This window comes from Condylostylus longicornis, unplaced genomic scaffold (genome assembly GCF_029603195.1).
Source record: "Condylostylus longicornis isolate FDR11 unplaced genomic scaffold, ASM2960319v2 ptg000225l, whole genome shotgun sequence".
NCBI lineage: Eukaryota > Metazoa > Arthropoda > Insecta > Diptera > Dolichopodidae > Condylostylus > Condylostylus longicornis.
In genome coordinates, this window is record NW_026578192.1 from 303874 (window position 1) to 327931 (window position 24058).

The window sequence follows — 24058 nt, forward strand, 5'->3', positions numbered from 1 at the left end:
TTTTTGTTTTCTGTATTTGAAATGCATTTCACCATGAAAGAACCAACTAGATAGTAGTTTGAAGATTTAATTTGGCGGTTCTGCAAATAAATTGTAATATGATTTAAGGTGTACAATGAATATAAGGATCTAATTCGTGACACTGAACGCTCGTTTAATTGCAGGTTTTTATCTTAAAATTAAATAAACAGTCGAACTTAAACGAAATATAATAAATTGGAGTTTTACTGTTCTACAAAATTATGCATAATGAAAATTAAAAATTAATTTGTTTTTTAAACATGAAGTAACGTCCTTTGTTATAATTTTATAAAAAAGCCAATATTTCATTTTTATTTTTTAAATTAGTAAATTTTTATTTTAAAAATTTCATTATAAAATTAAATAAGCCGGGTGAATTTTATTTATTAAAATTAATTAGTCTCGTTCCTGTAAATTTTTTTACATTGCTGAAATTAAGATTAATAATAAATTTGATATTATTTATTTAAAAAAGGAATAAAAATTGTAAAAGGATATCATTATGTATAAAAGAGTTAAGAACCCTTCGTATGATGAAACTAAAATAAAAAATGTTTACCCTTTAATGAGTAGCTGATGAATGGATTTATGTTATATGGAGCGAATATTTTATCTAGTGAAAAATCTATTTTGTTGAGACGGAATTATTAGAGCAAATATGGTGAATATTGTTTTATAAACATGGTATTTAGAATAATGAAGTGTGGAAATTTTAAACAATTGTAATTAAAATAAATTTGCAGTGCCACAATATTAAAATTATTAACTTGAAATTGGAATAATTCAAAATTACTTTAATACATCTAAGAATTAGACATTGTGAATGGGGCATTAAAATATAAATTTCATATTATTTACTGCAACATTATTTATCTAAATTTTTACAATGAGAAATGAGAGAAAAATTAGTGAGTATTATGTACTCTTCAAATGAGAAAAAGTTTTTCCGAAATTCTCGTCGTTTTTTTTTCACAAAACGTGTTTCCAATGTCGTTCATCCTTTTAGATTCAACATTTTTATGCCCGTACGAACGTATGTTCGAAGTGTATACTAAATTAGCCTTATAGTTTATAGCGTTAAGAAATAACTGTCCGAAATATAGACTTAGGTATATGTTTTTGATCAGCGTCCAATTTTGAGTCGATTTAAATTTGTCTGTCTGTTTATCCGTCCATCTCAATGATAACTCAACTAACTGAGTCAAGTTTACCAAATTTTCACAAATGATTTATTATAGTAAATGTCAGAGCCCCATTTAAATTGGATATGATCGAGGTATTGGTTCGGGTAGCTGCCATACATTAAAAATTAATTGGCTATATTTCAGAAATTATAAAAGCTGTGATATTGAAATTTCACACAAGCGAATATATGGGTAGAGTCAATTTGTTTGATAAAAGTCGTTGGTGGCTCTTTCTGGTAGCAGACTATGGTAGAAAATCATAATCTGTTTAGTCATAGTATTCGCACATAGGATAACAAATTCGTACGGGTATCACAGAGTTGACATGGTCAACTCTATTTTTTCTCGTTATAACAAAAATTGATGTCGGCTTCGTTATCGAATAAATTGTTGTTTATTGCGATACATGTTTCAAAATGAATTTAACCGCTATTGAAGGTGACTATTGTAATTAGATTTGTACTATTAAAAGGTAACCCTTATAGATTATTGAGTTACCCTTAGATTATTATTCAGAAATTCATAAGAAGAGCAAAAACTTTCTACCATTTTTACTTTCATTTTATTTTAACAAAATTTATTTAACAAAAATAGTCTTTTGTTGTACAAATTCACGTTCCAGCCACACCATGCATTAATAAACTTCAATTTACTTGTTTCTCGAAAATATATAGGAACCTTTTTTTCTTTTATTATTTTTTTATTACAGGAAGCTTCTCTTTTATTTTTTGTCTTATAAGCTTTATACCGTATCTACAATTTTTTAATATTAGAATATTTTCTAATAAAATATTTGAATAGATAACACAAACACAAATGGATTACATTAAACAAAAAAAAAAGAAAACACGAAAATACTAGGAACAAGAAAAAAGAGATATGGGAGGGAGAACAAAAAATTAAAACAAATATATTAAACAATAAAAATACAAGATTTTCAAAAATTCATTCTACAATATAAAAGTTTTGATTCACCATCAAAAATATAGGAACAATATGCATTCGGATATAGGGGGAATGGGAAACGATGATGGGGAACTTTATTATTGCACAAATGGTTTGGTAAATGTGAAAGGATTGTGATGTTTATTTTATTTTTTAAAAGGATATATTTTTTGTAGTCTCAAAGGACCTGTTGTTGCTCGTCAACGTGTTCTACACTATATTTGGATCATTGTTTTTTTTTTTTTTGCACTTCTCTTTTAATATTTTTTTATGTATATACGCTCTATGACTTGACAAAAAAGAAGAAGAAGAACAAGAGGAAGAAAAATGAAAAAAATGAATGAATGAAAATGAGTGAAAATGACAAATTTCCCTTAAAAACAGAATGCATAATACACATGCACACAAAGTCTTTATAAAAATTGCATGCATGCAATATAGAGAAAAAAAAAACCATATTTTTAGTTCTAACTAAAGTTGATTCTCAACGATTTGAAGTTGTTAGATGCTACTGGATATTGGTTTCTATACCACGTTATATATACAAAACTGTTATAATATATTTCGTTGTTTGTAATATTATTTTTTTTTTCAGTTTTTTTCCCAAACAAAGTTTTTGTTTCGTGTGTTTTTTTCCCTTTGTTTATGTAATAAAATTTCTACATAGATGTCTTTCTATATACGTAGTTATGTAATATGGTGTTGGTCTAGATAATAAAAAAAAATACCAAGAATAAATTTTTTATTATAATGAAAAGAAGTGTTATATAACTATGAGTCTCTCTTTTTCACGATCGTTCTCTCTCTCTCTCTCTCTCTCTCTCCCTGCATCAAATAAATAAATTGACATTATTTTTCTTTCGTTTTGATTATTTTTCTTTTATCATTCATTCTATTCTCTATATTATGTCCTTTTTTCCTGTTGGTTAGTATAAAAAAAATCATGCTTTTCTACTTCAATTATTGTGTTTAATAACACCGGTAGGTTTGTATGTACCGTTATTATATGAAAGTTCCTTGAACGAACAAAACAAAAAAAAAAACAAAAATTTTTTTTATGGGTACTTGTATACTTTAAAAATTTAAAGTTGTAAAAATTGATTTAAAATACAAAATTTGTAAAATTACGTAGGGTAAAAATTAGCTGAAATTGTGCCATAAAATTTTTTCGAAATTTTGATTTCATGTTGTTTTTGGAATTTGTATTATTTAATTCCGAAAAATTTTTTTTTAATTTTAAAATTTTAATACAGTAATTTCTAGCTTTAAGCCGTTTTTGGCGCCAAAAATTTAGGTGAAATGAACTGAAACCGGGTTTCGTACCTAATTTTTATATAACAGAATATATAACTTTTGACTCTTGGGAGTCAATTCAATTAATATAAGGTTTTAGCCACAAAAAATTTTTAAATCTTATGTATTGAATTTTTTTCAATTCGGGGTAACTCTATGCGAGGGATTACTGTATTTCAAAAAGAAATTCAAAATTTAATTCAGAAGTTCTTGAAAGTATTTTGCAATTTTCAACGAAATCCCAAAAGTATGCAATTTATTTGATTAATTTTATATAATAAAATTTTTATCATAGACTATCTTTGGTTTAAGATAGCTACCCGAATTCTTTAAAATTTTTAATTTTAATTTAAAGTTAAATTTTCGTAAACTAAGGAGAGAATCGGTAATTAAGCAATACAACAGGAGAAAAAATATTTTGAACATAGCCATGTGATTGAAAAGCATTTCTAGTTTTCCAAATGGAATTAAAAAATTTAATGAGCAACGAAATCAGACTTGTAACAACTTCCGTATTTTTTATCCATTTACAGCGAGATTTGTTATCAATTTATAATTTTTAATTGAAGAATTGATGAATTATAAAAAGCAATTTATAAAGAGCCTTAAGAGTTGCCGTAATCATTACACTTATCTATATGATAAGGAGTGTGGTGCTGTTCGCAATAACGGATATCACCTGTTTGGAAGAAATTATCATAAATTTTTAAAAATTTTTAAAATAAATTTAATGACTAAGCATAAATTATTTATAAATTTTAAAAATTTATTAATTTATAAAAATTTATAAATTACTTATAAATTTAATTAATATGAACTGCAATATTTGAATGATGTTAGACATAAGATCATGATAAAAAAGCTATAGTGAAGCCCAATTCAATCGTTTTACGAAAATGCTATACTGTTCTGAATCATTTGAGAGATTAATAAAACAAAAATCGTTTTTTAAATTTAAACCCTGTAAAATATTGAAAATTTCAAATTGTCAATACGTGTCAAATTTAAAATTTATTACTAAAGTTGGAGGGAAACAATAATTTTAAATGTTTTCTGCTTCATTGTTAAAAAACCTTCAGAAGGGGAAACAAAAAAATACTTGTAAACTAACGATTGATTTTCTACTCCTCATATACTTTAAATACTCATAATATTAAAACTAAAATGTAAAATATTTTTTAATTAATATTTTTTTCCTCAAAAATAAAAAAAAACAAAATTACACAAATATATGATTTTCCGCCCTATAATTAATAATTAATTAAAAAATTTCAATTTAAATTCAAAAAGAGCTGTGAAAAAAATTTATGTAAAAATAACTTTTGGAATAAAAAAAACCAAAAAATAAAATAAAAAATTAAATTAAAATTTTTTTACTAGTTTTTGCACATTTTTTAATTTTTTCGTTCCCTGTAACTCTTTTGAAACTTTTTTTTTTCCAAATTGAAAAATACATAGTCGTACATCAAAAAAAAAAATTGAAAAACAACACGAAATAACTTTTTCCCTCCCTCAAAAAAAAAGTAACTTTCTGTAAAAAAATTTTTAACTTTAGTTTTTTTTTTTTTCTTTACCCCCACAATTTTAATATTTAACTAACTTTGTTTTTTATTTAATTTGTTTTTTTGCAGAGCTGCAGCAAAATTTTCTCAAAGTGGTGGTGGCAATAGTAGTGGTACATCCTCAAAAATACGTTCAGATATGACATCATCAAGTCGTAATGGTGGATTTTGTGGTGCATTACAAAGAGCACCACCACCTATGCCTCCTGGTCTTGCACGTAGGTTAGCTAACAAAGAGAATTATGGAATTGGAAAGGTAAGAATATGCAAAAAAAAAAAATTATCATATTGTCATATATACAATTTTATATAAACTCACACAAAATTGCATTCATACATATTATATAAAAGTAAGTACATGTGTTTATGTGAGAAAGCTAGTCCTTTCATTTCCTATACGACCCACTTAAATATAACGTTTATATTGTATTATTAAATTGCATTTGAAAAAAAAAATGAGAGTAACAAAAACTAATTTTTGTACAAACATACATACACTCAGAGAAAACAAAAAATTATGAAATTTTTCCCACTTAGTCACTACCTTGTTGCATTATTTTTACATGTATGACACGTCATTGCAATATTTGATTATATATGTGATATTAGGGTGGACTATTTATGTTTTATTAGATTTCTCTCTTTCTTCATGCTCTTTTTTTGGATTATTTTATATTTAATAAAAAATACTTTAATATTTATGTAAGAGCATTTTTGTACTACCCTATTTTACTAATGTTTGTTAACAAATTTTCGAGAATAAGTGCATTTTTTATTATTTTTTTACATATGTGTATAAGTGGAAACGTAAAAAAATTATGAATGCATCCTCGCGTTAATGCATAAAATAGATAAAACGAATAGTTTTATATTTATTTTTCAGTATTTGTTTATACTTTTAGTTTAATTTTCATTGAAGAGAAAACTTTAACTCATATTTTGTATTTGTAAATATGTTTAATTTGCTTTTAAATTAATATGAAACTATTCTCAGTTTGATTATGATATTTGCGGCAAATAAAAAATATTTTTCGCATTTTGTTAAATTTACATGTGTTGTTAAATTTAATTTTAAATATGATTTAATTGTTAACTGTATAATATATATACTCATACAATATGGATGAATGCTAAAAAAAAAAATTTCTCTTCGAACTGAACTCTACACTAATTTAAAGTGAGTGATCTACACCTTGTTGAGCGGATGCTATACCAACTGAGCTACAAAGAAATCGCAGAGTAGAAGAATTTACATAAAGAAAGATTGAGGATTATTCGTGACGATTTGTTCTTTACAGTAATTATAATTTAGACATATTATGTATTGTCGTATTACGTAATACGACATGGAGAAACTGCAAACAATATTAAACGAATGTCTGCGAGTTATCTACAACATACACTGGCAAAGACGAAAAACAAACACATAACCCTGGCAGATTACCAAATCGTGAAAGAATTAAAAACAGCAACAGAAAAACGTGGGCAGAAATAAAAATATTGTCGCAAAATAAAGTCCGATATAGAAGCTTTTTGGAAGCCCTATGCTCCCAAAGGGAGTGAAATAGGAAAAACAAAAATATGACGTATTACATATGCTCATTTGGTTGTCATTAAAAGACACAACTACGATAACATTTTTATATATTATATATAGATAGCCTAATACCGATAATAGTTTCTTCATGCTTATGTAGATAGCGATAAGATATTTAATTTAAATCCAGCTTAAAGAGAAAAAATTCGAATTGTTCGATCAACCAAATTTTTGTTGATTTAAATATGAAAAATTCAAATATTCCTAATTCAGGTCTTTTTTCCAAGTTACGTTGTCTTGAATCCTAATCTTAGTTCGGCATTTTTTGAAAATCTTACCTGTTCTGTAATTGTTTTAAAGGTGAGCATTAAAAAACTCAAAGTAATTGTTTGATGTAGTTTCTGTCCTCAGTTACGTTTGATTAGTCTAATTATAATCAAAGTTGGGATACGGTATTGAGAAGAATTTTGTAGTTGTAATATCACAATAATTATATACAATTTCGGATACATTAATGTTTATTAATGTGGCGTCACATACTTTCTAAATGAATGTACTTAGTTGTATAAATAAAACCGAAACACAAAGCATTTCACATATTAGCTAAAAAATTGCACATCAATTTATAAATTCATTCAAAATTCAAGTCATCATTTAACAAGCCCATTACATACTACAATATTGTATACATACCACGGACATTAATTTAAATTTTTCATTTTTCATTTGAAATTTTGCAATTAAATTCACATCTGTTACAATTTTCCTTTTAGCACTTTAATTTTTTTCCATTTTTCTTTTTTATTCTGTTTTTGATATCACATCACGCTTAATAATATTCACCTAATTTGTAATATTATTTCACTAATTACAAAATATTATATTTTATGATTATTACTTGTATTATGCTGATTATATAAACTACATATATACCATTCATTAAATAAAATGTGCTGGAATATGTTAATGTTGAAAAGTGCAATAAAATAATAAGTGGATCATATATTTCATCTCCCATTTAAGAATTAAAAATTGCATCAACTATATAATTATGATGCGTACGTACATAATATGAGGCTGCATATTGTAGAACAATTTAACAAAAAAAAAAAAAAATATTATGTTGGATTTAAAGTTCGGTTCGACCGACTATAGATTTTAGTTAAAGAACTATGTCCGTATAATTGCAATTTTTATGATTTCTACGAAATGTTTTCGGTGAATTTGAGAAAAAATCCTCCTTCGTATAAGTTTCCCTGTGAGTACTTTTAAAAAATACGGATTCAAAAAGTTGAATTTCTTCAATCAACATGGATTGGACATCTTGCTAAGATAATTAATTGTTTAGAAGAAAATTTTCACCAACTTCCCCTCCGTGCAGTAAAATTATAAAAAAAAATATTTTAACTTGGAAAACAGAAAAAATTTGCAACTTACTTTTATTATTTAAAAACAATGATAAAAATATGTCTGAATGTCGAATTAATTTCTCAAATAAACCATCTAATTGAATCTCCTTCCCTTCTGAGTCATTGGATCTTAAATTTAAGGAAATTTAAGCTTTCGGCCATGTTATTTTTTCAAAATTACAACTACATAAAAGCAATTATAAGAAGACTAACTAACTTTTGCAGTATTCTAATTTAAGTGTTGTATTAAAAAAATAAATTCCTCCTAAGTGTATGCAACAAAAATTATTTTTATAAATATGCATTAATTTTCATATTAGTTACAAATAACTACACAATTTCAATATGCACTTCAATTTGCATACATTGAATGCATAAAAAAGGATCATGAAAAATTTTATTCTGATGATTCATTTCACGCATTGTAGACAGATTCCAATTTATATATACGCAATTTAATAGTGATTTTTATATGGCTAATGATGGTATAACCAAGTAAATGAGCACATTTTCATTCGTATAATATTTAGAAATGTGGGATGTTCCCCTCAACAAATCTACATTTTTATTATTTTAATTCGCAACTATAAAACATGTCAATTTTATATTAAAATTTTTCTGTCGCCTCAAATTCAATTTTTTCATGAAAATGAGGTAAATAGTTTGTTTTTTTTTGGTTTTTTTTTTTTTTTTTTGGGTTTGCAGGACATCAGCTTGTTAACATAGAAATTAATATTGTACGCTTTGTTAAATAATTTTCAATTTGTATACTATATATAACTGTACAGTTTTTTTTTTGTATGAATTTATGTAACAAACGCATGCTAATGGATTTAATGATGTTAAATATGTATACGCTTATGGTATTTAGTATTTGAGCTCGCGGTCTACTTTATTTTATAATTTTTATTTCTGATTTTACTCAAGCAAAATTACCATAATAAATAATACGAGGAAAAAAATAATCATTGAAATAAATGTCCCCCATTTACACAATATTATACAAGTGAAAAAAGCATAAAATAATAAAACAAAAAAAGAAGTAATGAAAAAATGTAATAAAATATTATTAGGTTTAAAAGTGTTGCGCATTAAAAAGTTAAAATAACGGAATTTTTAATGATTTCATACATATCTGAAGGCCGGAGGTAGGGGGAGAGCATTGCAAATTGTGAATAAACCATACATGATTTTTAATCACGTTTTGTTATTTTTTTTTTTATTCTGCCATTTAGGTAGCATACTACTGCAAAGTATTGCAATACTATCAAAAATTTTTATGTTGAATTGTTGATGTTTTGAATTCAAGTTAAGTCGTATAGCTAAAACTATGTCAAAATTAGAATGTTGTCATGGAAAGTCAAAACTCAAAAATAATGTTAGGAATCAACTGGATATGCAGAAATCATTTGTAATAAGCTGGTTTTGCTATTGCCCTTAAGAAGTAAAAAAAGTAATTCTTCCGCTGATTATTTCTATTCAAATTCCGCTACTTCTGTTAAGTTTTCATATGAAATGTTGCTGTTAAAAATTTAACATACCTGCAATATAATCAAAGTTGTATTTGATAAAACCACTAAACACTATTTTAATGCAATATTCTTCATTTTACTCACTGACGTCATCCAATCTCTTTCTTCATATTTTCTATACCACAACTATAAACCTATATATAGTATGGGCAAAGTGTGTACTGTATTATGCCTCGTTATTATTTATATTAATTTTAAATTTTATTCATAACACCTCAAATGAATAGCTACGACAGACAGTTATAAAATGAGTTTACTTTAAAATATTGAATAAACTTTCTGTCATTTGATTGTGTTAGATTACAATGATCTATCAATCTGTCAAATAACTGTAGAAATTTGGAACAAATACATATTCTTTTAATTTTGTAGGCTTATTTATAAAACTCATATAAAGGTTATCCAGTTTTCATTTAGTTTGCAATATTGATTATTTTATATTGAATTCTCATTTAATTGAAGTAGTGGATTAAATATTCGCAAGGACTATTGATTGTTGAGTTCTGAAAGAAAAAAAATAGATCAATTTTAAATGAAACTTTTGCATTAAAAAAAATGTTTAATATTAATGAGTTTGGAACTTAAAATTTTTAATTTATAGAAATTTTTGCCAGTTATAGAATCCTATTGTTATTCTGTTCATGTAATCTGTTATTTTCCATCTCTTAATTTGTTGCAATTTATACTTACACTTTATTTGACACTGTATAAGTATGAGGATTCGTGTGAAATATGTAACCAATATGAAGACCAGTGCAAATTAGTAAAATGTTAAAATACGTTTTCAAATACTTCAAATTCAATTCATCTTCAGAATTTTTACAAGCATTTTTATTTTTGAAAGGACTTATTGAAATTTGCTAAATATAAAAATATTTCGCTAATTTTACTTTTTAAAAGTAGGACCTACTGCGATAAATCCTATAGCTATCGAATTATAAAGTGTTGGCAACTTTATTCCATAATTTATTTGGAAATTTCAAGAGAAAAACTAAGATCAATTTCCTTTCATTGTTGAGTAAGAAATCTCTCAATTTTTTGTAAACTTTAAACTCAAATTAAAATACCGTCGTAATTAATTTTATTCAGTCGATTTCTTTAATCAGTACCGAATGATTTCTAGAATGAAATGAACTTATAATTTCGTAAGATTCATGAAACGAAGACGAAAGTGAAACGACGAGAAATAATACTATTAAATATATTTGATTTCATAACAGTACCAAATTTCATAACAGTATCAAATTTCGATAAAATTTAAAACATTTTTGACTATTTTGAAAATCTATAAATTAAATATACTTTGGTCACTATTTCTAAGAAGTTTGTAATTCTTCTGCAAGTTTTAACAACACATTTCATACAACTTTTAAGGATAATTTGCTAATACATACCGGAAACACTCAAATTTCGGATTTGAGATTTGATAATACGAGAGCTATTCCGATGTAAGTACTTTCTTTACGGGTATCGATAACCGACATGATTACGGTAAACTTTCTTAAGGGTATCACAAACATGATCCACTTCTTTTTCTCTTATAACATAAAATTCTAAACGAAAAATGAACACTTCAATAATGTTACAAAAAAAAAAAAAATTCATAATATTTTCCTTGCATTTAGAAATTAGCGACGCTTACAAATCCTTTTAAACTGTACTTATACAATAATAAACACCCTCTATGTTTTTGTTTTGCAAACTTCTTGATATTTTTCATGCGATTTTGTTACATTGTTAGTATAAGTATTTGCTACTCATGACTTAATTTTAATACAATATTAATGTATGTATTATGAAGAAAACAAAAATAAAAGAAAAAAACATGGCCCCCCCCATAAAACTCTAATACGTTATTACTCATGTCCTAAATACCTTTCATTTTTTTTTCTTTTTTAGTTTGCCTTATACATAAAGTAATAAGGGTAATAAAATATTTTTATGACAATTTATTTCCACTTATTTTCACTTGACGTATTTACACTCACACGTACCTACATAAATCTCTAAATATACAATTTTATTATAAAAAATAAAAAATAAAAATAAAATTATTTATTATTATTATTTTTTTTTTTATTTCCAGGTAAAAGTAATGTTGCGTGTTTCGGATGTAAATACGGATCAAGAAACACAACATTTTATGACAGTTGATAAGAAAAAACGTCAAGTAACATTGACAGATCCAACAACAATAACAAATGTAACAACAATAGCAACACAAGCAGATCGTGCACCAATGGTTGCTGCACCCAAAATGTTTGCATTTGATAATTTATTTACAGCGGATGATCAACAGGTGAATTATTATACATTGAGAGAAAAATTTAATTTAATTTAATTATATAATATTACTGTTATAATTTATTGCAACGGTTCTTTTTTTAAAATAAAGAACAAATTAATTTTTTTTTATGCCGACATCCTTTAACATTCTTGTACAAATATTGAATTTTTGCTTGTACATTGTAAACTTTATTTAAAGTGAAATTACGTGAAAGTTTCAATTTAATGCAGAAGTTTTAATTATTCAACGTTTCTGTATGCAACCTCTTTTAATTTTTACATAGTAAGACTTGTACATCTGTACCGTGTAATAATTGGGTTTTTAATTTAAATTTAGTTCGTGTATTTCTTTTAATTCTTTCAATTTTTAATTGAATTAAAAATTATTTAACTGTTACATTTGCTGTCAAATGTGCTAAAATAATGCCAGATATGTCAAAAATTATTCTAGAAATCTTCGTCATAATATTTTTTGCGGGCTATTAATGATTTAATTTTCAGTTTTATTAGCACTACAAAATTTTTTTCAAATCAAGACACAATTTCAATTTTACAACATTCAATTTTGTAAATAAACTTTTGATTTAAGGATGCCTTTTTTTCTGACATTTTAAAATTCTTTTTTTCGAACATTTTTAATTGTTTAACAAATGAATTGTTGAGGAATAAAATTAAAAATTTTAATTTTCTGTTTTTCAGAGTGATGTTTGTTCATCTGCATTATCAGAAGTAATTCCAGCTGTGCTTGAAGGTTCTGATGGTTGTCTTCTATCAATTGGCTATCCGAATACGGGTAAGAGACAAAAGAATATAGAAAATTCTATTGCATTAAATTAGAATACTAAAATTTAATGTCGTTTTCATATAAATGTCAATAAACTATAAAATATAAAATAACATTTTCCATTATTAAACATTAAAACATTATCAATAAAATTTTATTTACAGTACATTTGATATCCTTTTTTATTTTTGTTTTTATATGTACCCAAATACAAAAAAAATTTCCATTGTTTCTCTATTATTATTATTATATTTGACAGGTCAATCGAGAACAATGTTAGGTGCAGTTAATTCATCTACAGAACTTGGTGCAATACCATGTGCAATATCATGGTTATATAAGGGTATAAATGAAAGACGTCAAAAATCAGGTTCACGTTTTTCAGTTAGAGTTAGTGCATTAGGTATAAGCGCAACAAAACCAGATTCATCATCAAAAGATTTATTGGCTGCACATGCCACGGGTAAATAATTTTTATATTATATATATAAATATACTTTGTATATTAGGATGTTAGGGAGATATAAAATAAAATAATATAAAAAAATAATAATGTGCATTTGAAAATGTAGAAAACAAAAAAAGAAAAAAGGATATTTCATGTCCTTTCATTTTACTTAAATTGAGATATAAATTTATTGTTTAGAAAACATTATTTAATGTCATAACGTTTAACATGAAATTGAATTGAAAATCGTGACCATAATAAAAGTGAATCCGTAATATACTGCTTTTGCATTTTTTGTTTTTCTACATTTCAAATAAGTATTCTATTTGGAATACATTGTAATAACGTGAAATGAATTGAATATTGTAGGAGAATGCACATAATATTCTTTGTATAAAAGTTTAATATCGTATATGTATAGTGGTAATAACAAAAGTATATAAGTATAAAAATTATATGGAGTCTACTAAAATGGGTGTAAGTTTCGATATAATAAAATTGGAAATGTTTTTTTTTTTTGCAAAGTTGATTTACTGCAAAAATTATATAGAAGAGTTTGAAAAGGAAATTAATTACTTAATAAACTTGAAGTAATAAAGTGAAATTAAATTTGTAAAGTGCAGTAAAATTCGTCAATTATACTTTAGTATACGTTATTTTCACACGCAACATTTTATGAGTAAAGTATAACAATTTTGTAAGTTTAGTTATCAGTCAAATAAATGATATCGCTGATGACTTTGTCGGTAAATTGATTTATATATCAGCTTTTTGCCTGGGAGACATTGAAGTAGTAATGGAGATTATAATGGGACATTATCCAGTTGTCATACATGATAAGAGTATGCGTACCGCTGCGTGTAATTGTTACAAAATCTTTGGCAACGGGCAGAACTAGAAAGAGGAAGAGAAAGATATGGAAACTCATCTTGTTTGTAATGTTCAGCTTTGGCAAATGCAAAGCAAAAATTCCTTGGATGGCATTTCTTTTCTCGAGTTACGAATCTGGCGAATACGAATTACACAGATCTTAATCAGTTTATGAAAAGCTCGGGTTGGTTTATGTGAGGTCGGGAATATAGGTACATGATAATACCTGGAATATCACAATGGTCTAGGTTTTCTTTATATGGCAACTCCGATAATCTAACGTAACCCGGCCTAAACGAAAATTAATGTCGATTTCGACCCAAAAGCTCGATTCTATTAATATTTTTAAAATTTCTTATTTTGAATATTTTTATGCAATTCCTGATTGTATTCGTATTCATATATTTAATATCGATAGTCTATAATTAGAAATCAATTCCTATACTATTTAATGAATTTTATTCAATGGTATTATAAAATATTTTCTATAATAACTCAAAAACATATCACATTAAGCTAACAAACAAAACGTAAGAAGGACGGAGAAATTTCATTTTCAAACCAACGCCTTATACAACCATAAAATTATAATTTTCTTTTTGCTTTAAAAGAAAAATTGCAAGATATTTTTGCAATTGCAACTTTTAATTCATACTCGTAAAATAAAAGAGAAAATAAGGACTATAAAAAACTAATACTTCGTAATTCTTCTTAAACTTAAATTAGAAGGGAAGTAACTTCTGACATTTTTATTATCGAACAAGTTTACACAGTTGCTACAAAAACAAGAAGCAAACAATGTTGCAATAAGTCAATTTTTCATTTTCTTTTAATATAATATTACTTTAACCCTTTGCTACATACATACAAAATAATTTCAATTATTTAATGTAATTAATTTGCTGATTTTTTTGCCTTAGAATTTAAAATTTCACTAAATAAATATTGAAATTTCAAAATATTATTGGAAAATAATTAAACTATGTACCTGTTCCATAATTTATCACAATTTGACTTGAATTTTAGTTAGTACTAGAGGGTTAATATTTTGCCTTTTCTTGGCGCATACCAATGTATAATCAATATAAGAAGTTATTGTTAAAAGGAGGTGGAAAAATAATAATGAAAAAATATAAAAAAAAAATTTGTTTTTACTAAAATAATAATAAAATCACCAACAATATTTCACCAACTGTATAGAATGATTTATGATTCTGTTACCATGGTTTATTTCCTTTAAAATTAATAACACAGAAAGGATAAAGAAAACAGTATAAGAACATTAATTCTTATAGGAAAATTTACTAAAGATTCCCAGTCTCCCTCCTGCTTAAATAAAATTTTTACTATGATTTCATTTATTACAAAGGATAATCAGAAAAATAATAGTAAAAAAATTAAAATCAAAAAAATAAGAAGTGAAAAAAAATAATGAATTTTAATAAAATTTACGAAGTAAAAGTGTAATAATTTTTTTTTTGGCAAAATGGGTCGAAAAATCCTTGTAATAATATTTTAAATTAAAAAATTAAATTCGACATTCGTTGACAATATAAACTTGAACTTTCTTGATGAAATTCATTAAAGATTAACGATCATTTAACTTGGAAAATTTTGAGAATTTGTTCTAGTTCATGTAAGAAAATGGAAAATTTACACCATATTTCTGTTTTTCGGGGAATGAGAGTTTAAATGAAAACGTCTTGAAAATATTTTAAATTTACATTTAGCATTTGAATTTGTCCTCTATTCTGTAAAAATTTTAAAAGAGACGTTGTAATTCAAACGACACGAAAGATTAATGAGTCGAAGTTTCTTGGGAATGTATTAAAGAATTATATATATATTTACGTACACAAATATGTAAGGGAAAATTCTTGTAATAGAAAGTACATAGAAGCCAACGTTCATCTTCTTATCGGAAAATATCATGAAATAAATAAATTAATTCAACCACCATGACAAATCAATCTCAATTGAAAATTGCTAGAAAAATAAAAAACAGTAAAAATAAATTGCAGGGAAAAGAATAATAAAAAAAAAAGGAAAATTAATCCTCTTTTTATTGGGGTTACCATTTGAAAATTTTTGTCTCAGACATATTCACAATAACGAAGGGCGAAAAAGTATTTTTTTGAGTAACAAATTTAGTTTAATTTTTCTTAAAATTTTCAATTGAGATTGGCTCAAAAAGCCTCAAAATTTGTCTTTGTATAATGAACTGAAATTATCGTAGTTTTTCTGGTTCGTATAGTCATTGAAATATTAAATTGTGTTCAGAAACAAATGATATGCATGGTCGTACCCCTCGATTTGCTTCTGCTCCCTGAGTCACTCATAACTCTATTGGGTTGCTTTGAAGCACCCATAACTCTACATTCTATATTGCATGTTTACCGATGTTTGTATATTTTCAGTTCGATTTGCGCCGTTCTTTTTTATTGTAAAATTTGCTTTTGTTTTTAGTTCTGCTAGACTATCAAGATATTTTAGTCTGATATTTCACGCCATAACACTATTCCTATTCATTTCGCCTATCACATTGCATTTATCCTTTTTCTACTAGCATTATAATATAATATACTGCCTTATAAATATTATTAAACCCGCATAACATTTTGGGATTTAATTGCAGTAAATTTACTTTAATGACATGTGTGAAATTAACTGTTAAAAATTTAAAATAGATAAGAATTGCAATTTTAATTTGAAATTTAATAATTTTAAAATTTAGATAAATTCGAAAATATTAATTAAAAAATAATTTATAATTAAAGTAAAAAATGACACGAAATATTAATTGAGTGACAACATCAGTCATTTTATTTTATTTAATTGTTAATATAGAAAAAAATTCCTATATGAATACATGCGGAGTTTTTAAAACCATGCATTTAAAGGGCGGATAAGAATATTTAAATTAAAATTTTCTGACGCATTGTATGATCATCCACCCCATTTGCTTTTATTTCCTTATAGTTCGACTATATTTTCGCCTTTTTGTTTTCCTATCTAATTTCAACTATATATGAAATTTTTTTAAATAGAGAAATCTATATATTTGTATAATTTAATTAATTATTTTTAACAATGTTTTCATTTATATAAAAATAAATCATAATTTCCTGTCGTATATTGTTGTCTCCTTTGTTCTATCAACTTGTGTTACGTACACTTTCCTATATAAAGGAAATTTGTGTGTTGGTTTTTTTTCGTTCAATAAAAAGGGAGGACATAAACTTTAATTTGTTTTGATATCTTTATTCTTCAATTTTTATTATATGCGTATATTTTCATATATATATATATATATAATTCGTTTACATTAAATACAATAGGTGGACACTTTTAATAATTCTTAATCATATAAATTACAACAATCCATCAACTTATCATTATATCCTTTAAAAATAACAAAAAGAAAAATAATAATAATAAAGAAGAGAGAAAAAAATTCTTGTTATTTATTTTGTTTAAGGACAAAGTCAATTGAAAAGTTAACAAAAAAATCTTTATATTCTCTAAATTTAGAATGAATTGGAGGGGAGGAATAGAAAAAATAATAACAAGTTTTTATATAAGTAATTGGGAAATACGTCGGAATAAAGAAGTTATAGAAATAGTCTCTATACCATAAGTATTAATTTAAGTGTTAACTTGTTTGTTCCAATCCTTATAAATTTTGTTTTTCTTCTTTTATAATATTTAAAGATGTCCTTTTTGTCTTGTATTTTTGTATTCTTAAATCCTTTACTAAACTTTAACTATTAATTTACTTATTTTTTATTATTATTCATTTAATTTAAAGTATATATATATATATATATATATATATATATATTTGCTATACTGTATATATATATATATATACAGTATAGCACATATATATATATATATTTATACAGTATAGCATATATATATATATATATTTATACAGTATAGCATATATATATATATATATATATATATATAAATATAGCATACATATATTTTCATTCTTCCTTTATTTACAACTTTTTAAAATAAAAAAAAAAACAAAACAAAAATTAAGAGTGCACACCCTTCTTCATTAAACTGATTGTGTGATAATTAATTAAAGGTTGACTGTCACATCGTTAAAAGGTTCAGGTTCAACAGCACTATAAAACTTACGGTAATTTTATATTACATGAAATTCACAAAAAAAATAAAAAAAAAATATATAGGAAAAATGACAATTTTTACTGTATAGCATGTTAGAAAACTAGAGCGAGAAAGAAAACTAGAGCGAGAAAGAAAGAGATTTAAGGAAAATAATCTAATATTGTACTTATTCAAGTATTTTTTATTATGTACTAAATATATGAATGTGCATGTAGTTATTTTACTTATATATATGATTGTAATACTATAATATACAAGAAGACTTACATAATTATATTAGATTAAAAATGTTAGTGTATATAGATTGTTTAAGAAAAATTATAGTTTAACAAGATAAACAACCTCCTCTGTTTAAATTTAAGCATAAGTGAAAAATTGAAGGTACAAGAGTATAGGTAAAGTACGATTTATTGTATATATTATTGTGATTGTTGCATTGATAACATTTTAATTCCCTATGAAGAAATTCTGATTAACTTTGAACAAGACACTGATAAAATCAAAAATATTTTTTTTTTTCTCTTATATTTATACACATGATTTTCTCTGTGTATGCCATACATACGATTTCAACATTATTTGTTTTGTGATTTTGATAGATTTTTGATAAATCAAGTTTGAAAATTTATTATTTAGGCTTTAAGAACTTTTATTACAAATTTAAGCACTCTTCGATTACAGTCATAAACATAAGAATTTTAAAAGCCAAATTGAATCCAATTGAATTATCAAGTAGCAATACAGCGTCACATTTAAAAATGACAACTTTTTCTTATATTTCTGCAGTGAATCCCAACCGTAACAATTTGAATTATTAATTAATGGGAATTGGCATGAAAAAATCTTATTTAAGTGTTATAAAATGGAATTTGTGACTTACGTTTAGCTTTACAGCTCCAAATGAATTAAGCTCAATTCGAATTATGAAAAGTCTATTATAATGAGCATTTAAAGAGTCATACAAATCTTTAAATTTCTCATTTCTCACAAAATTAACCAAGTACAATTTAATATACTTAAAATTGTTCACGTTTGTTTTCTTGTTCTATTTATTTCATATTCTTTTCAATTTTTCCTTCTTATTATTTTTTTACATAAGTTCGTAAGTTCATTATTTAACTTATATAGGTAAAAGTTAATGAGCATTCGAAAATTTTCGATAATTTAGTGAAGAATTTCATGGTTGGGGTTTTGTAATAAACGCACACATAAATTAAATGAATCTATATATATATATATGTATATATATATAAGTATTATGTCATATAAACAAATAATAACTAAGGAAAAAAAGGAAAAAAAAAGTAAAATTAAAGAAAATTCAATAAAAGTATTAGAAGTAATCAATAAATTATCAAGAGATGGAGGAAAATTTTACGAAAAATAAAAAAGGAGGGAGAGAAAATACAATCAATTGAAACCCAAACTAACAACCGCAACAATAACAACAACACAATGAAAAACAAAAAAAAAAAAACAAAATGTCAGACGATTGAAAAAAAAATCGTATAAAGATAAGTGAGGAAAAGACTTTTCGTCTGAAGAGTTAACCAACAACTTTTTATCTTCTTCTCATTCCATCTCTCTCTATATAATAAGATTAAAGATATTGAAATATAGATTTGGGTTAATTAGCAATCAATCGATTTTCTTTCTTGCTCTTTTTTCATCCTTATATTTTTATTGTGGAATTCTATTAATAGCTTTTTTATGGTATTTCCTTTAATTTTTACACATACACAGGTTTTCAAGCGAATTCCAAAATGGTAAGCATAGTAGATTCTAACAGATTACTCTCTTTCAAAACTTTATGTTGTCTGGCGGTCTAGCACATTATCCTCATATCAAATCATATCCAGGATTATTTCTCGCATTTCTTCAGATTGGATTGTGACGTCCTTTTCTTTATGAAATTATAGCACTATCCTTATACATTTTGCTATCACATTTCATTTGTTTGCGTTCTTAATCTCTGATATTGTTGTAGCGAAAAGCTGCTTTGTGTACCCAACAAAAATCATTTGACTATATTTGGCCTGGTTTCGAGCTGATGTTGGCGGTAGAATTCCTTCAGTACATACAACTGATCGTTCGTATAATCCCAGGAGCTCTTAGGTTCCTGCGGTTCCTGTTGTTATTTTCAAGCTCTGCCGTTCTGTTTCTCTTATGTTTATGTGTCTTAGTGAAGCAAAGAAACTTCATATAGTTATATTTTTGTTATTCTTCATGACTCCATTTCAACTTCTCGTTTTCTTGTGAATTCAAAGAAGGGATGAGAGTGTATTGAGTTTTATAGAAAAAAGAATATAAAACGTAGAGCATTAAATTCAATTCAAACACATGGGTGTGTGCCTATGTACATATGTTCACTTGCTCTTTAAAGATATACACATATTCCTCATATTATAAAAGTATTTAGTATGGTGAAAATATCAATTTGCGCTTTCTAAAGCTACATATATAATAAGATCAATAGTTTATTGATTGGTTGAAATTTTTGTGGTATAAATAAAAGGATAATAATATAATTATGGCCTATATACATACAATTATATAGCATGTGTGTATTTAGTAAACCTAAGATGTTATAGCTTCAGTTTTTATCATTATAATAATAATGAAGATAAATTGATAAAATTGAGATTATAACAAATTATTGCAGATTAATATCAGACTTTATTGAATTTTAAGATTCTAGTAAAACTTTTTGTTATTGAAGATGATTAAAATATCTGTAATTTGACTACATATAATTTTTTTTTCTTTATGTTATTCTATTTATTATAGAATCTGATGATTCACCAGGTGTTTATTTAAGAGACGATTTCTTAGGTGGGCCTACTGAATTAAGAGCACCAACAGCTGAAAGAGCAGCATTATTTTTAGATGCTGCTTTAGCTGGAAGACCACAAAGTGGATTAGAACCAGCAATGATTTTTACATTACATGTTTATCAATATAGTTTATCGAGGAAAGGCGGTGGTAAGTATTGTCATAATGTAGATTACGGTATAAAACAATATAAAAAACAATTTGTTGGTAATTTCTTCATACCTCACTGTAGCTTAATTGGTAGAGCGTCGGCCTAAAATATGTTAGGTCACTGGCTCGGGTCCAGTTCAAGGAGAATAAACTTTTCTGCCTTAACTCATTCCTTTAATTACGTTAACCATCTTTTCTGCAGTTCTATGAATAAATTTCCATTAGTTATTTTTGTATTTAAATCATAATTTAATCTTTCTCACATACAACTATTATTTTAAAAAATCCAAATTGATTTATAATCGTTTTTTTTATTTTAAAACAGTTGCAGGTGGTCGATCTCGTTTACATTTAATAGATTTAGGAGGTTGTGCAAATCGTAATGGCGGTTTACCATTATCAGGAATTGGTAATATATTATTAGCAATATTAAGCGGACAACGTCATCCACCGAATAAGGATCATCCGATGACACCTTTATTAAAAGACTGTTTAGCACCATTGACTTGTCATGTCTCAATTTTAGCTCATGTTTCCCATACACAGGTGAGAATAAAGTTGCAAAGAAAAAAAAACAAAAATTTTTTTTATTTTTTGCAAAGTTTTAATTTTTTATCATTTAATTTATTTATAGTAACAAACTTTTTATTTATATGAAAAAAAAAATAGTTTTCCCTTACTTTTTATAAAATTTTACTTCTATTGTCCTGCCATACTTTTCGATGGTGGAAAACTTTTATTCTGTTCAGCCAGAACTTTTAATTTAAAGTAAAAAATAATAGAAAAAATAAAAATAATTTGCAGGAAGTAAAGAAGTAGAGAATTGAAAAAAAAAACTATCATCAGCCCAGACGTAATTTTTCATTTTGGTAAAACAATTCTGTATTTAAGCAACAATGTTAAAAGTTACTTTAAATTAAGCTTGTTGCATGTAAACTATTTGGATCTACAAGCTTAACGGTCATAACTCTATTCGAATTGGTATTAGAAATTAATTTAATTTTTAATTGGTTTAATTTGCTTTAGTTCTTATTTTGATAATCGTTAATGGAACGTCACACGGTTGTTTTTCCTTAAAACAATGCAATGAAATGAAAGTTCACTCGTTCCTTACACGTGAAATATTATAATTAAACATATATGTCCGAAGTTTTGACGTTGTTAAATTTACTTTGACATTAATTAGGAGTAATATTTTTCAAAATAAACTAAATGTTAGCCTCTTTTTTTTGACCTTAATATAAAACTGAATAATATTTAAAAAGTTCACATTAGAAAATCTTTCTGAAGTGTTTCGGAAATTAACCGGTCGTTCAATTAATATTGATTCTTGTCTTAACAAAGAATAGTCAAGACGCAAACCAAAATTAGTATTGTATTCGAATTCTTTCATATCAGTATAATTACGTAATTGAAATTGTATGCATGCAAGTTAGTGAATGTCTCAAAAAATTTCAAAGAGTATTTTTTTCAGTAGACATTTATAATAAGGCAGCTTTAGTTGCTTCCAACTCGTTTGGGCTATGTTACTATAAAATTGCCTGAAAATTATAATACCATCGCAATAATTTTTTCGATAAATTATTTGAAATTTTTCAGTAACTGCTGTAAAAACTAATTGTATAGTAAAGAAAAGAAAAATTGAGAAACAAATATTTTTTTTCTTAATTTTATTTTTTAAAATTTTCTCTCTTACTCTTTCCATTTTATATTTAACACATATATATTTCTTTCTGTTTTTTTTTCTCTATATATAGACACATGCTGATGCATTAACGACAATCCAATTAGCCTCTAGGATACATAGGATGCGAAGAAGAAAACATCGTTTTCCAATTTCATCGGATAAAACAATTGGCGTCAATAATACAGGTATGTATATAAATCTCTTTCTCTCTTTTGGTTCAAAAAACTATTTATCTCCATATGTAATGTGTGTATATATGTACACAATATATATGAGTATAATTTAAAATTCTTGCACTTACAATATATTACAACATTATACTCTTTCTCTTTTATTATTCTGAAATAAAAGCAACAATACATTATAAAATCCTTAAATTGAGATATCCTTTACCTCATATTGAAAAATGAAAAGGTGTGAGATGTCTGATATTTTGTTTAACATTGAAAAATAATATTTCATTCTTTTTTTACTGCCAATATATTGAAAATCCTTTAACCATATGCGTTATTTCTGTACATTATTGTTAAATTATATTGTTAAAATGAAAAAGTCCTTATTTGGGTTTTTGTATGCTCCAATGTATGCACAAAAATATCAGATCAGACAATGTTTTTTTTTTTATTATTAAAAATATACTTATAACTTTACCTATAGAATGGGATTTTTTTTTTAGTTTTTTGTATCATTTAGAAGGACAAATTTATATCCTTTTTGAAATTATTCCAAAAAATAGGAACACAAAAAAAAAACAAACAGATAAAAATACAATCAACATGGAAAAATCCTTTAAAGTGCTCTCGAAATTGTTATATTTTGTATATAACTAGTATAACAAATATAAACCATCAGTTTTGAACAAGGAAAAAAAATTGGATGATAAAAACTTTAATTTTGTTTTTTTTTTTTAGGACAGAGTAAGTTGCAGTGCTTAAGAGTGGTTCACTGTTTTAGAATAATTTGATGACTCTTTTTTAACGAAATTTTGATACTTATATAATTTAGAAAATTACTCTCTAAACTACTACAAAGATAGTTGGGAGTTGTTTATTAATAGAAAGCTGCCTTTCCTTTATAAAAGTTTTATTGTAAGCGGAACTTACAATAGAGGGTAAAATTTAGAAATTTAATAATTATATCTTTATTGAGTCTAATATTGTTAAGGATTTTATGTGTTTTTAATTTTTATCCAATTAAATGAAATATCCAAGAATTTTCTTAACTATAGATTTTCAAATATTCGGCAATTCTTTAGAATACTTAATGTTAAAAGTTAATAATAGCTATATGAAGATCATAATGTAAGAAAACTAATGACCTTCTATCAGATTTAATCATCTTTGATTAGATTTGAAGTCGTTTGATTTCAGAATGA

At 25.4% G+C, this 24058-nt stretch overlaps 1 protein-coding gene across 1 annotated transcript in view; it reads left to right on the forward strand.

Annotated features, from left to right (window-relative positions):
• Positions 1-24058, forward strand: part of LOC129616484 (uncharacterized) — a 112806-nt gene that overhangs the window by 84281 nt on the left and 4467 nt on the right. The window contains exons 2-8 of the mRNA XM_055532133.1: positions 5075-5261; positions 11570-11782; positions 12469-12562; positions 12813-13016; positions 20802-20996; positions 21322-21542; positions 22754-22868. Of these exons, the coding sequence (XP_055388108.1) occupies positions 5075-5261; positions 11570-11782; positions 12469-12562; positions 12813-13016; positions 20802-20996; positions 21322-21542; positions 22754-22868 (1229 nt within the window). The remainder of the gene's footprint in view (positions 1-5074; positions 5262-11569; positions 11783-12468; positions 12563-12812; positions 13017-20801; positions 20997-21321; positions 21543-22753; positions 22869-24058) is intronic.